We start from the raw sequence: 15,409 nt of genomic DNA, 5'->3' as shown, positions 1-15,409 counted from the left end.
AGACTTTATAGCCTGTGTTTCGATCTGGATTATAAATATGCTGGTAAGAACAGGTGAAACATGGTTGACCATGCTTAAACCATTTGTTTTAAGAAAGTCTTCATTAGCAGTGAAGTTGGTTTTTGTTGTCATGAATTCTAAAAGGTTGTACATTTATAAATAAAATTTTTATTACCCAGTCAAGCCGTCTCAAAACTTTTATTTTCTTAAAAGTGAATTCCTTTTTATCAAATAGTTATACTGTATTTACACTTACCTTGGACAACTACGAGGCCTAGCATCCTCTTCCATCACCTTAACCCAATGTCGCAGTTGTTCATTAATTGGCCATAGTGGTTGCCCAAATAAGGTATCTGCCTCTAATCATAGTCTTTTTATTCAAGTAAGCTTTGCAAACAATCTAAAAAATTCTTTCTATCGCTGAGATGACGATAATGACAGTTTTCATTGCAGATGGGCCCTATCCTACTTGTTTTGTCGAGGCTTGATTCAACATGTCGACTTTACAATATCGTTTGGGAATAAGGATCTGTTATAATTTGACATGATTACTGATTACTCTGGCAGTATCAATGGCAGTTATATTGGTTTTCACTGTGTTGTCGTGATGTATTTAACTGATGGTAATATAATATCTTCCAACAAGACACCGTGTGAGGGTCTACAGGTTCTAAGATATCTACCAGGGATTGTTCTTTACATATGGTTTACAGATGGCAGTGGTGGCTTTTTAGTATTTCTCCTAGGCCAGAATGGTCATCTTGTCTGGTAAGAACATTGGTTACACTGTTGGATTCGTGTCTGATTGAGGCTAATCTATTCTTCGAAACTTCAAGGCCAGTCCCTCAACAAACTTAGCCAGATTTCCTACGCCAAATGCACCAACTAGCGTTACATTTTCATCAATGAACTCTACAGGGTGGAACATCAAACTAGTTTCAGGAGTATTTGGGTTAGTAGCAAAATTTAGCTTCTTATGAAATATTTAATACTGACCATAGTAGTTGTTATCATTGTTACTTCTTTCTATACTAACTTCAATAAAAAAATGAGGCTTTTGTGCTTAAGTGTGGAATTCAGACTAATTGAAAAATAGTCAATAATTTGATATTAAATAGCAAAAAGCTCGTATTGAAAGTATAAAGTCAGATAAATTCCATTTGATCAGAATATCAGTCCAGTGTATTGGCTGTAAAGCTATATCCATACTACTTTCTGAAACACAACTTTAGAGACGTAATAATTTATTTATAATTGAATAAATTTACGTTTCTATAGGCTTCAAGTGTATTTCTCACACCTTATTCGCCCGTAAAATACGTATTCACCACCCTCTAATCGTGATATAAACAACAACTGGTTCCAGTTGGAAAAGAATAAGACTAGGATTGAAGACGTCTCCTAGACATACAAACTGACTCTAGTTAGGAGACGCCAGCCTCTGAACATTGAAATCCACTCATGTTTTTTTTTTCATCAATTCTCCCTCGTGACTTTCTTCAGGTACAAGTTTAGTACTAGTGTATTTTTCAAATATTTTAATAACATTGTGATGTTATTTTTCACCACATCTTTAACATGTGCAATCTGTATTGCAATGCATCTTTAACTACATTTGTACTGACATAATGTTAAAATACGTATGAAAGTATGTACTTGCTAAATAGTTCAGTCTGCATACATGAATATATTCTTTCGTAGCTAAATTGGTACGTATTAAAGTTGTTATATCGTTGAAGTCTTGGCCACTTGACGACGTTCTAATATGTGAAAAATAAACATATTCAAAATAACTGGTAAAGTTTCATTAATACAGTGAAACAATAAGGTAAAAAACACAACCATTAATTCTTGGAATACTCTTATCTGACCCAATTTATATGAGCTTGCGTATATATGTTAATGTATATGCGTATTTTGTTTTGAATTTCGCACAAAGCTACTCGAGGGCTATCTGTAATAGCCCTCCCTAATTTAGTAGTGTAAGACTCGAGGGAAGGCAGCTAGTCATCATCATCCACCGCCAACTCTTGGGCTACTCTTTTACCAAATAGTAATACCGAATAGTGGGATTGATCATCACATTATAACGCCTCCACGGCTGAAAGGGCGAGCATGTTTGGCGCGACGGGGATGCGAACCCGCGACTCTCAGATTACGAGTCGTATGCCGTAACACGCTTGGCCATGCCGGGCCTATATGCTTATAGTGTGTGTATGCACAAGAGTTTTACAGTTTATTAGTAGTTAATTTCCATCAAACATTGAAGCAAATACTAATAATTGGTAAATGTTACATGCATATCCCAACATTTACTATAATCCATAGTTAAACCCTCGGGTTTGATTCCCAGCGGTGGCTATAGCAGATAACCAAAACAAACAAACAATATTATAAATCCAAACGAAGAGTAAAGAAATGTTTCTGTGAACATAAATATAATATTGATTAAGAAATAAAGCATAAGCAGCTTTACTTGTTTTGGTACTATTGCACTAAAACAGAGAAAAAATAGTTATATTAGATATAGAACGTCTAAGCTCCAGCTTTAGAATAAAATTTCGAATTAGTTTTATTTAGAAAAACTTTTCAAGTTGAGAAGATTAACAACATCAGCGAAAGAAATATGAGTTGCATTTAACAATATTAATTAACCAAAGCATTTTCACACGAGATGTCACCACGATTCGATCTCTTTTTGGGTGCTTGTATGTTGGAAAAGGTGGAGTGTTATGAGCTAATTTTAAATCTTTGTAATCTGCTGATCATTGCGTATAAAATTTTAAATATTGTTATCTGGTTAATATCTCCACCTTTAATTGTCTGCATTTATTAATTTATATATATATATATTTCAGGTGACGACATTGACAATATTACCATAATGTCTGACGTCGAAATGTAAGTTTTTTTCTCTAAAAGTGTTATAATTTGAATAATTTTTAAAGAATAATGTAGTTTATTTCTGTTGTAAGGAAATACATTGGTAAATATTGGACAATTTGTTGTTTTTTTCAGTGAAAACGGTACATGACTGCTATTGAGTTTACCCTAAAATTCGCATGTTGGAGGTTACGTACATAAAGATAGCAATAATAACCAACACGTCAAGTATTACTGCAGTGTTGGGTCCTTTAAGTTCAACATCAGGACTGTCCTTGCATGAAAATTTGAAAACATCTTATAATTTTCAGTAAATCATCTGTTTTCCTTTTAATTTGATAAGTATTACTGTTAGTTTTCATTGCTGCTGACATTCAGTGTACAAACAAGGCACTATGTTACTTAATGTATCAGAACGGTTGGTATGGGTATTAACACTTTTACTAACAAAGTAGAGAACATTTCAACCTGTCTTTTGGTTAACCTGAATATGACCTAAGAAAGTCGAAACGTTGTTCTCTGCTTTATTAGTAAAAGTGTTAATATCCGTACCAGACGTCCTGAGATACGTTTTTTACTTTCAGTGGGTTTCTTGTCATCACGAACTATGCTACTTTATTATTGTTTCAAAAATAAAACTTACTTAATTGGAACCTAGCTTGCCTTTTAAAAACCTTAAAATTTGTCCCGTTTTAAGAATGTACAATGAATTAGAGGCCTTGTATGAAATTTTCAAGAAATTCAAAAATCAAACAAGTATCCCGTAATATGAAACTGTCGTTTAGTTTTTTACAAAGTAATCTATTCTGACTTTTTTTCATTTTGATAACTTACTTTGTATATTTAACATAATTTCCATTTAATATTGTAAGTTATCATTAAGAAGACCTCTTACTCTTCTTTTATGAAGAGAAAAGTTGAAAATTGTAAGTTATGCTTGAGATTGGGGATCCAGTAACTTTGCAGTCCTACAGTGCTATGTCTGCATTATCAATTGAGGCAAAGAGGGAAACAATGCAACAAAGGGCAAATTTCATTCATTCTGTACACTTGCCTGCTGTGTAGACTTGTATTTGTAATGAATATTTGTTTGTGCCGAACATTTGTTGTTCCAAAACCTGCAAATGTGGTGAAGAATTGTTACATATTCAGTTGCACCAGTAATAACTTGAAAAGACTTGAACTCGACTTTTATTTGACACCCAGACCTCAGGTTCACCTTAACTCTTTCAGCATGGGCTCAATTCTTTGGACCAACCTTATAACCAGTTTGTACTGGTTATAGCTTTCATACTACTACTTTTAAATTAGTAAGCATATGTTTGTGAAACTAGGCAAGTATCAGTAAACATTGCAGTGCTTTCATATGCAAAATAATCAGGTTTTTCTTTGTATTAAGTCTCAAGCAAAGTTTTCCTCTTGCATTTATTTTCATATCTTACATTTTCAACATGTGACATAATTTTCATTGTAAGATTAAAATATTTTTATGCATCAGAAAATTTTCAAATTTTACATAAGGAATCCTTAAAATGATTGTATAGTTTTTCCAGTGTTTTCTGAGAAAAAAACTTTATTATGAATGAAAAGATAAACATTTAAGCCAAATCAATGAAATCTGATAACTGTAGATTTATTAACATCACCTCTCAGTCATGCTAGGCTAACAATAGTGAAGCTACAATAGGGTGCACCCATGCTACTGTGTCCAGTAATACCAGCTCGGCATGGCCAAGTGGTTACGGCACTTGACTCGTAATCTGGGGGTTGCAGATTTATACCCCTTCACACCAAACATGTTCATCCTTCTAGCCATGTGAGAATTATAAGTGATTGTCAATCCTATTATTTGTTGGTAAAAGAGTAGCCCAAGAGTTTGTGGTGGATGATGATGACTAGCAGCTTTCCTTCTAGTCCTACCCTGCTAAATTAGGGACAACTGGTGCAGATCGCCCTCTTGTAATTTGTAAGAAATTCAAAAATCAAACAAGTATTCCATAATATGAAACTGACCTTTAGTTTTTACAAAGTAATCTATCCTGACTTTTTCCTATTTTATGACAATTTACTTTGTATATGTAACAATTCTACATGAATCTGACTTCTGACATACTAAAATTTTATAAATTGGGACTATTTCATCTTTACAATTCAAATATTTTTGTGGTGTCTTTAATTTGAAAAAATCCAATTTTTGGAATCATTTAATTTTTGTTGTTATTATTTTTTAACTCTCTCATGACAAGCATGGTATAATACACACTAGTTTGTCAACACACTTGCACATGTTAAGTATATACACATGCTATATCAAAAGTTATAGTGTATCTTCACAACATTTGGTAGAATATTAATAAAGATTATGAGTCTGTTCGTGATGCTAAGAAACCCACTTGAAGTAAAAATGTGTTCTCAAGATGACTGGTATAGATATTAAAACTTTAATTATAATGAAGTACAAAACAATATTTTAACCTTCTCAGGTCATCTTCAGGCTAACAAGGAGAGTATTTAAGACAACTTGATATGCTGGGAAGGTGTCAGGAGTAAATTTTTATTTAAAAAAACTCCAAATTGTTGTAGAATACCCTACATAGCAATGTGGAGTGAATATTATCCTACTTTGTGTAAATAGTGTATACCAAAGTACCTTTAATTTTTATTGGAATTTTGGCAATTTACTGAACATGTGTAGTACAACAATTTACAAAAAGAACTATGCTTTATTTCGGTATTGCAAGGTTCTGTCTGTTAACCCTTATCCTTTAACTTTACTTTTTGAATATTCTCTTTGTCACTTTAGGTTGAATGGTCCATTACAGTTTTGTTGTCTTTTTCTTTAAATTGTTCAGATGTATTTGTTTAAGGATTATGTGGAAGAGCATGCAATAGAAAGTCTCTCGAAATATGAAACAGTTAACTAAATTCTTTGGTATCTGTTAAATATTTTTCCTTTAGGTTTTTTGTTTACTTCCATGCTCTTATGTACTGTTTACTTTGAAAAGTTGGTTATTGAAGAATAATTCTAGGGCTATTTTTATAGGTAACTTATATTTGTAAACATATGTTTTGCACTAAACTGTGTTTCAACATTGGTTTCAAGGTGTGCTTTTTGTGTTAGCGGCACTTGAATATTGTATGCATTTAATACAAAAATCTTTGTTTTACTGGCTGTTTATGATTAATTGGGTTCAATGTTTGATATGAATAAAATAGGATTAGCTTTTAAGTTGAACTAGTGAGTTTTCAGCTTTGATGGCTTAGTAGGTGATGTTACACAAGTTTAATCTATATCAAGAGTTTTAAAGCAAAATTTTGAATTTTACACAACAAATATTATTCCTAAATATAAAAATAAAACAAACTGAGGTTTTGGTATGTGTAAAGTGAATATTTGTGAAAAATCTGTTTTTTGCAACTTTATCAAATTGACAAAAGAATTATTATATGCTTTACACAAGAAAAATTGTTCCTAAGTATAGAAGAAAAAATTGTTCTAAGAATCCAGTACCTTTAAGGTTACATAATTTTCATGAAAATAATGTTGCATGTACCTTTACTAATGAACATTAGAATTAATATATACAGGGTGGCCTGTAAGTCTCTACCCATATGTTATCATGTTATATTCAATTACACATTTATTATAATTTTTTTTAAAATCAGAAATATGACCAATTTAAGCCCATTTACACTTGAAAATGTCTCACAGAACATGGTGTCGCATAATATTATGCAGTGAGGAGGGACAGCACACAGATAAACTGGATACATAAGATATATGGATGGGGAGGGACTTGCGGGCCACCCTGTATATTCTCATAACTAAATTAATTTAGGTGATTATACAGTGGTATAAAACAGACTTAAAAGCCTCACAAAATTAATATATGCTGCACATATTTATATCTCAAATCTTTTTTATTCTTAGTTATTAAGATTTTAACTTTCATCAGCAGAGAAGGTGCAGTGGCTGGGACCATGGACGTTAACACAGCCCTACAAGAAGTTCTCAAGTTGGCTTTAATACATGATGGCTTGGCACGTGGCCTTCACGAAGCAGCAAAAGCTTTGGACAAGTAAGAGTTTCATTTTAGTTTGTAAAGTTAGTTAAATAAGTTAATGGAATTTTGTTTTTCAATTCAGAGATGTGTTTAGTAAATATTATCTCCAAATAGATTATCTTGAGGGTTTGTCTAGTGTAACACCAAATACTAATGTTTTCATAAACACTGGATTTATATGCAACTTAATTTTGTGATAATGTTTTTATTGTAGCTAAGGCACTGTCTTAAGAGTTTTAATTTGTTCCAAGGCATAATGTAATACTTCCATTTTTCACAATCCAGTCAATTTCATGTTTTTCTTCATCCTTACCATTTTTCTTGTTCACCTGGAAATACTCTTTGATTTGTGGCAGCTTGCATAACCTCCCATTCACTAATTGGACTTTGAGTGCCTTGTCTTCAGGTTTCACACCTTGCATTCACTTTCTGCACAATAGGTTATTTTGTTTTAGGGATCATGGCTTTTTTGGCACATCTTCTACTTGGCCTCTACAGTGGAATGTTTCTCTTCTACTCTTCTCATTAATCAGTCTTCTTCTTTCCTTTCTGGGGAATTTTGTTCTCCAACACTACCTCTGGCATTTTCTTGTCCTCCCATACTAGGTTTCTATCTTTTTATGAATGCTTTGCTTTTGAGATGGGAGGCATCTCTGATTGGTGGTCTTACTTCTGGCTCTTGGTCCACAGAAGATCATCCTCTACTTGTCACACCTTTGAATTGCTTGTTATCCATCAGACATCCTCATATTTTCTTTCAATCTTTGTGTATCATTTAGTTTTGATTCATTTAGACAATTCTAATGTTATGTTTCAAGTCAACTGTTAAGGGAGCATACACTCTGGGTCTTTTTGTTTCCTGAAACTGGACCTCCTTCTTTGGGTCTATTCCAGTTAGGTGAGTTTAATAACCCATAGTTCTGGGTGCACTGAGCATCATCACAACCTGTTTTTATGATGAGACTGTGTACTCCACACAGTATAAATCCTAAACTCAAGTTTTCTGTTGATCTGTTCTCAACTTGATACCATATAATGCCTCTACTTAAGGCATCCTCTCTTTTGGTTTTCTGTGCCTCATACCCAATCTGGGAGATGGGTAGAGACTGATTGTAGAGGAGGTGATTGTAAAGGTAAGGTCTGAGCAAGCCATCCACCTGCATTTGCCTCTTCTATTCTTCTAAAGGGTGAAAAGTATATTTTGGATGTGTTCTCACATGGGTATGTCCCTATTGAGCTTCTGCCATTGGGTGTCATATCCTATGGGCTTCATTTGAGCACTTAAGTAATCTTGCCACCATCTTAATGTGGAATTCAAGCTATTCTGTGTAAGAAGATGAGTATTTATGTAAAAATGGCTCGTTTGGGTTGAGAATATATTTTACATAAAGGGGCGAACAACGTTTCGACCTTCTTCGGTCATCGTCAGGTTCACAAAGAAAGGAAGAGGTAGCTGACCAGAAGTTGACCACATGTTTGATAGGAGTTGTGTAACTGAGTGTTGGAATGTAGAGGGCATGCTTAGTTTGAATATATAATTTTATATTATTTGTCTTATTATTATTATATTATTTTTAATATGGGTATAAAGACATTCCTTTGTATTGGTTTATTTTGGGCTTCAGTTGTTGTATAAGTAAGGCTTCTTTAATTTTGTGTTTGTTTATGTTTGTTTCTTTATTTAGTATTTGCGTGTTTTCTATGGTTATGTTGTGTTTATTTGATTTGCAGTGTTCGAAAACATGTGAAGGTGACTTTTTATGTTCTTTGAATCTGGTTTCCATTTTTCTACTTGTTTCTCCAATATAGAGGTCATGGCAGTTATCACATTGTATTTTATAAATAATGTTGGTGTGGTGGTTGTCAGTGTAGTTTTTACATAGTATAGACCTCAATTTTGTGCCTGGTTTTTGAATAAATTTGGTATTAACTGGAATGTCATATTTTGCCAAATGTTGGTTTTATTTCTGCTGATGTCGAGAATATATGGTTTTGTGATTTTTTTGATTCGTGAAATATATTTACTTTTGTTGGTTGATTTTGCTTTCTGTCTGGGTGTGTGCATATAATGTTTTCAAATAAACACAGCCATAAAACTATGCTCACCAGATAAAATTAACGATGAATTAGACAAAATAAAACAATACTTCATCAACATCAATAAGTTTCCTCCACAAACCGTAGAAAACTGAAGTGAAAACTATTCTGGAAAGTCTTAATATTGAGTTAGTTACTTCAATGTGATGACGAGAAAAGCGTTTTAAGATAGTATTTACAACCATTTTTCTTTTGTTTAGTTTTCTGGTTAAGTAACTTCCCATAGAAATAATTTTATGTGGACATTTTCTGTAATATGATCTATGTATACAAGAATGTTGAGTTATTCCCAACAAATATATTTTATCTCTTAAAACAAATGAACATGTTAATGTACTAAATAAGTAACTTAAGAATATATAAACATCATTTTTTTTCACTCCATTAGCCATCATGTTTTAACATCTGTGTTGACAAATTGGTGTACTTAAAATTATCTTGATGATTTGTAATAGGTGATAGAGAGTTATGTAAATACTTTAACCATCTTCATCCTTCCAACAATGAAAATTTGGCTCCCTCTACTGAATGTTTGGGAAGAAAAATTCAATACCCACCTGAGGAAAGATGTGCTGTATAAATCTTTATGATGTTTGCCAGAAGTTTCTTCAGACTTCACAGATGTGTCCTTTAATGACTTTTCAGATTAACTTCTTTAATAATCAGTTTTTGTTGTTTTTTTTAGAACTTCAACAAATAGTGACACATTGCTTGTACAGAATTCATAAGTTTTTATGCAACAATAGGAGTTAGTATTAAATGGATGTAATTTATTCATTCTACACAATTTTATCCTAATGCATATTAAGCTATTTTTTTAAGTTATTAACTTCCTAAATTTGTAGAGTAAGTGAATTAATATATTGAAGTGTTTCCTGTGTTTAGTTTGGCAGAAAATTTTTAAATAACTGATTGTTGTTTACTAGGCGTCAAGCTCATCTCTGTGTTTTGGCAACAAATTGCGACGAAGCAATGTATATAAAATTAGTGGAAGCTCTTTGTGCTGAACACCAGATTAATCTTATTAAGGTAAGGTTTTTTGAATCCTTGTTGAGAATCTCAATTCAATCATCTACATTATACTAAATTTATTTTTAAAAACTATTGTGATAAACTTATTAAAAGTGAAAATTTTGTCTTTGATATGAGTTATCTTGTATGAACAAGTTATCTGTTGAAATGTTTACACAGGTTGTAAGCCTAGAATTTTAAAATTTATTATTTGAGAAACTGGATTAAATATCCTGTGATAAAAATGCTCCTTTTTTTTGATGGGTTAAGTGCAGATTTGTCTGTTTCTATGGAATATTTGAAAATAAAAAAAGTTCACTTTGTTAGTGTTTTTCTACTGTAGGTGGACAGTAACAAAAAGCTTGGGGAGTGGGCTGGACTTTGTAAAATTGATAAGGAAGGCAAAGCTAGAAAGGTAGTAGGATGCAGCTGTGTTGTAGTGAAGGTAGGGAAAAATTAACCAATCATAGTAATTTTTTAGGTTTTTGTGTAATATCTATCCATAAACAGTGGTTTGAAACGTTTTAGGTATTATCAAAACAAATTTCCCAGCTTACTCTATTTTGTCAATTTCATTTTTTTACCTTATAAAAAAACATTTTACTTGTATTTTAAAAAGAATTAGATCAGATTTTTATACATATATACACATAAATATACAGAAAATATTGAATATAATTTTTGTATATATTTTTACATCTGTAGTTTCTATAAATTAGCTTCGTAACATTTTTTATTTTTGCCATGTCTAATTATGTCAGTTTTTAAAATATTTTAGTGGAGATATATTTGATGCATACTGGAAACTTGTCTTAGTTGAACTTATTTAAGAAAAGCCTTAAGTATAAGAAATTATAAAAACATTTGTACTTTGCTGTTAAGTGCAATAGTTTTTAGAATTATTTAAAATGTATAATTTTAAACTTTGTGAACTAGCACAGTACTTTGAAACTAAGAAATGCTTAAACACTGCTTGACAGTACACATAAATTAATGTTGTTTAAAATCTCAATAGATTTTTAGGCTTTTGTCTATTACCCCAAAAATAGCCTGCCTTTCATCATTTAGGTTTGTGTGCTGTAAGCTAATTTTGAAAATATAAACAGAGTTTATATTGTCATGCTACCATTGAAAATAATTTAAGACTACAAGCATATCTTTAATCAATGTACAGACCTTATTGTTTTGATTTATTGGCAGGTTAGACCACAGATGCATGTATACGATTTTGTATATATATAAATATTGAATTTACCACAAGTAGAATAAGTTCTAATAAATACTAATTACAGCTGTGTTAGTTTGTAGGATTTAGACATGTTACAGTAAGTGATTCCAATTTTGAAAGAATTTGGCATTTTTAGTTAGTACAACAGATTTTGGTTTATAATATTTATAATGCTTGATGATGTTCTATTACAGGATTATGGTAAAGAAACGCAAGCCCATGATGTGTTGAATGAATATTTCAAGTCTAAACGAGGTTAAAGGCTTCATATGTATACAGAGTAAAAGCTTTCAATAAAGATTTTGTCGTATCTTTTCAGTGTGTTTTTTTTTCCAAGAACGTTTCATATTTAACCCTTTCAAAATGAGTTTTTGATTGTGTTAATATGTTTACAAGCTTTTGTACAAAAAATATCTTGAATTAAGTATTAATATTTTTTAGTTAAAGATTTTCATTTTAAAATAAAAATACATTGCATCAGAAAATTTTCAAATATTACACACAAAATGTTTATAACCTCCAGATACTTCATCTGTTATTTTTGCCATTGAATCAATCTCTGTGTGGGTTTGGTTGATTTGAATGACCTGGTAACTACTGTACAAAATCAGGAAATATACATATAAATTAGGTTTTTTCTTTCTAAAGTGGCTACACATATTGATTGAAAACACAAATATTCAGTGTAAATAGCTTAAATATCTTGCACATCTGTGTATAATATTTGTTTTTATAGTATTGACCTTTGCTATATGGAAACCAACACATTGCCTTCTTTTCATTCAAGAAGTTAATCACATTCCAACCTTCACTTTGCCAATAATTTGTGATGTAATGAAATCTTAGTTACGAACAATACTGAGTGAAATTTACATATATTAATAGCTGCAGTAAATTTTATGAAACATAGTATCTGGCTACATGTTTCATATTTCACTGAATGATATTAACATAGCAAGTTTTCTCTGCCTGAAATTTCACTGAAACAACATACTTCCTTGTAAAAGAAATGTACACCTGGCTTGGAATTTTCAAATTACAGTGCATAAGAATCTGGGTTAATTGATTTTAAAACTGCTTACATAATACTTATGTTTGAAGTTAACTGTTTGTCAAAATGTAATAGTTCTTGTTTGTATACAGATAGATAATCTACTCTTGTCTGAGCAACTGTATTGTTAGCTTTAAAGTTCCATATCCATAAAAGGCTACTAAGATTAGCTGTCTTAAATTTGTTTAGAGTCTCCACACAAGCATTAACACCCAGGTGTCTTCTTTACTGCTTGGGAATGACTGTTTTTCACTTTGAAAGTGATTAAAACCAGGTCTAGTGTTAGAACATCGTAACATAGCCTGAATTACATATCTCTAAGGAGTCAATCATCCATTCTTGTGACTGATAGTTCCTTCAGTACTTTTACAATATTTTTTTTTCTTTCTCATCAATATTTTATCTCTTCTAGTCCAGTGTTATAAATGCAAATAAATATTGAGTTACTCCTTCAGCTACTGACTTGTTTTTATAATATAGGGGAACTGTGATAATACTAAACTTCTTTGTGTAAGCATCATTCAAAGCCTGCAGCTGAAGAAGAGAGACTCACTTTTTTCAGTTGTGCATGCCCCTCGGTGTGGATTCCTGTATGTGGTGAGGGGATCTCCCAGGGAAGGTTCTGTTCTTTCAGGTTACCCATGTGTTTGCCGTGCATGGCGACCCGTGAAGGGGAGGAGAGGATCCTGGTGGTTGAGGGGGTCCAACCCTAACACACCACTTTGGCCTTGAATTCCTGTAGATGGATGGCCCCATGGGCTAGGGTCAACCAAATACCAGTGTTGATAGTTCTTAACAGGTGTTGTGGACATTGTGTCTGATCCTGGTGTTTGGGTATAGTACTCACGAAACTCTAGTGTTGCTGCAGTGTCCTTGATTAGCATTGTAATGCGTCTCCATGGTGGGTGGGCACTGAAATTTTTTTCCCTATGAATCCTCCAAATGAAAATTTAAATAAAATAGTGAAAAAACAGTCAATAGCTAAACGACCACATCTTGAAGACTGATCAGCAATCTTCAACATCTGTATCACCAGTTGTACCTCATTTTCTTTTAGAGAAACCTTTAGGGCAATTATCCCACTTTTTTATTCTGGAGGGACTTGCTGGCTCTCAAGTCAGTAAAGAAACTTCAATCTGGATACATATTGGTTGAAACATCCTCATCCCAACACAATGAACTTCTCTTGAATTCAAAGACAATTGGGGATATACCTATTGAGGTTACATCTCATGCTACTTTGAATTCATCATGAGGAGTTATTGTTGAGAGGGATTTGAAGAACATCCCTGAGTCAGAGATTCTCCCTGGTTTCTCCACTCAAGGATTTTCTGCAGTAGGGTGCACCTCCACTTGCAAAGATGGAATTACACTGCTGACAAATATCCTTCTTTTGACATTTACATCACCACGCACCTGCCACCATCAAGGAAGGTTATCTAAATTGCAGGCACGGCTGTACATTCCAAACGTTCTTTAGTGTTTCCAGTGTCAGAGATTTGGCCACTCAAAGATGTCATGGTTCCCTGACATGTGCTCGTTGTGGTGGCAAGGACTACGATGCCTATGAGTGTGAAACGGACCCTCACTGCATTAATTACAATGGCTCTCAACCATCATACTTTTGTTCTTGCCCTAAATGGTTGGAGGAAAAAGAGGTGCAGCATTTAAAAATGACACATAACATTAGTTATTCTGAGGCTCGGATTTTGCTGTCCGCCACTTCATCTTGGACATATGCTGCTGCACTTCGTTCCACAACTACAGTGGGAGTACAGACAGATCTCTGTGCCTCCAAGAGAATTGTTCTCAAAACAAATTAAAAGTCTTTTTACCTCCATGACTAAAAAGTTGAATCAACTACAACACCTATTTCTGTCCCTAACATACATTCCAGCAAATCCCAGGATCCACTTCCTTTGGTTCCAGATATGGGCATTTCCTCAGGTACTTCTCCCACCCCAAGATGTAAAACAATCATCTTCCAGCAACAAGGAGCTGCCCAATTGACCCAGGGCAGGATCCATGGAGGTCGACAGACCTTCCTCGAATAATGACAATAAAGAAAAAAGATGTGGTCATGAACAGAAGGGCTATCCACCCAGTTCACTTACACATAAATAAAAATGGCCATCTTGATACAATAAGAGCTGTGGAGGTTTATGTTCTAATCTGGATGACATCAAAGCACTGATTGCTTCCCACTATCCTGTATGTCTTTCCTTACAGGAAACATTTCTGAAACCTGCCAATAGTCACCTTTCAGCAGTTTTCTATGTACAGAAATGACAGGATGTGTGATGGAGGGGTGGCACTAATGGTTGATCAGCATTTTGAGATTTCCTATTTTAGGCATGTTTTACATTGTTTCCAAAATAGTACCTCTCATATCACTGTTTGCTTTCATTATTTTTATGCTAAACAATTAATTCGTTTTTCCAATTTGATGCATCATTTTTTCTTCAGTTTATTTGAAAATGAATGGAAACTACTTAACCTTTCAATATAAATTCTTTGTTAGAACCACTCACTTTGTTTTTCTTTATGCAACAAAATGATCATGAAAACATTTGACTGGACTTCATGTATGCACTTAATTTGAATAAGTATATTTCTGTGATTTTTTAAAAACGTTTGTATTTTCTTGATTTTGTATAGAGACAAGTCTTCCATCAATTGAGAAAAAGGGGGGATAGCTTAAACAGCTTTAAAAAAAAAAAAAGTTTATCATACTTAGCCCAGTTGTCCAATTTACTGCTTCTATTTGGCCCACTCTCAAATTTATTTAGGGAGCACATAAGGTAATGTTACCACAACCAATTAGCAATTAGGGTGGATGGGAATGTTGGGCATATTTACTGTTTCTTTTAATAAGCTCACTTGACAATTTGGTCCTTACTTGTTCTCAATCTTTAGGGATGTTTATCAGTTGTTTTTTTTAATTAGATGAGAATATCATGCTATAACTAACCATACTTATGAAAAGATTAAAAGTTCCAGGCTTTTATAAGAAAGGATAACCCTGCAATAGTGACATTACTATACCCACTATTATTAAATCCCTTATTGGCTTGA

At 33.0% G+C, this 15,409-nt stretch overlaps 1 protein-coding gene across 2 annotated transcripts; it reads left to right on the top strand.

Moving 5' to 3' along the window:
- The first annotated feature begins 2,663 nt into the window (after nucleotides 1–2,663).
- On the top strand, nucleotides 2,664–11,595 carry LOC143235555 (small ribosomal subunit protein eS12-like). 2 transcript variants are annotated; one of them, XM_076473800.1, is made up of 6 exons: nucleotides 2,664–2,722; nucleotides 2,859–2,901; nucleotides 6,843–6,962; nucleotides 9,971–10,073; nucleotides 10,399–10,500; nucleotides 11,478–11,595. In XM_076473800.1, exons 2-6 carry the CDS (start codon nucleotides 2,885–2,887, stop codon nucleotides 11,541–11,543), a joined length of 408 nt encoding a protein of 135 aa, XP_076329915.1. In that variant the 5' UTR covers nucleotides 2,664–2,722; nucleotides 2,859–2,884; the 3' UTR covers nucleotides 11,544–11,595. The 2 variants fall into 2 exon arrangements, with proteins under 2 accessions (XP_076329915.1, XP_076329914.1); XM_076473799.1 differs by having other exon boundaries at nucleotides 2,666–2,722; nucleotides 6,840–6,962.
- The last annotated feature ends 3,814 nt before the right edge of the window (nucleotides 11,596–15,409 follow it).

This window comes from Tachypleus tridentatus, chromosome 12 (assembly GCF_004210375.1).
Source record: "Tachypleus tridentatus isolate NWPU-2018 chromosome 12, ASM421037v1, whole genome shotgun sequence".
Lineage (NCBI taxonomy): Eukaryota > Metazoa > Arthropoda > Merostomata > Xiphosura > Limulidae > Tachypleus > Tachypleus tridentatus.
Note: the sequence above shows the minus strand (reverse complement) of the source record. Positions and strands in the feature narration are given on the sequence as shown.

Bases quoted from the DNA above. Each gene is read 5' to 3' on its own strand.
- LOC143235555 (XM_076473799.1), top strand. The intron at 10,074-10,398 runs GTAAGGTTTTTT...TTTCTACTGTAG, and splicing joins ACCAGATTAATCTTATTAAG to GTGGACAGTAACAAAAAGCT. The intron at 10,501-11,477 runs GTAGGGAAAAAT...GTTCTATTACAG, and splicing joins GCAGCTGTGTTGTAGTGAAG to GATTATGGTAAAGAAACGCA.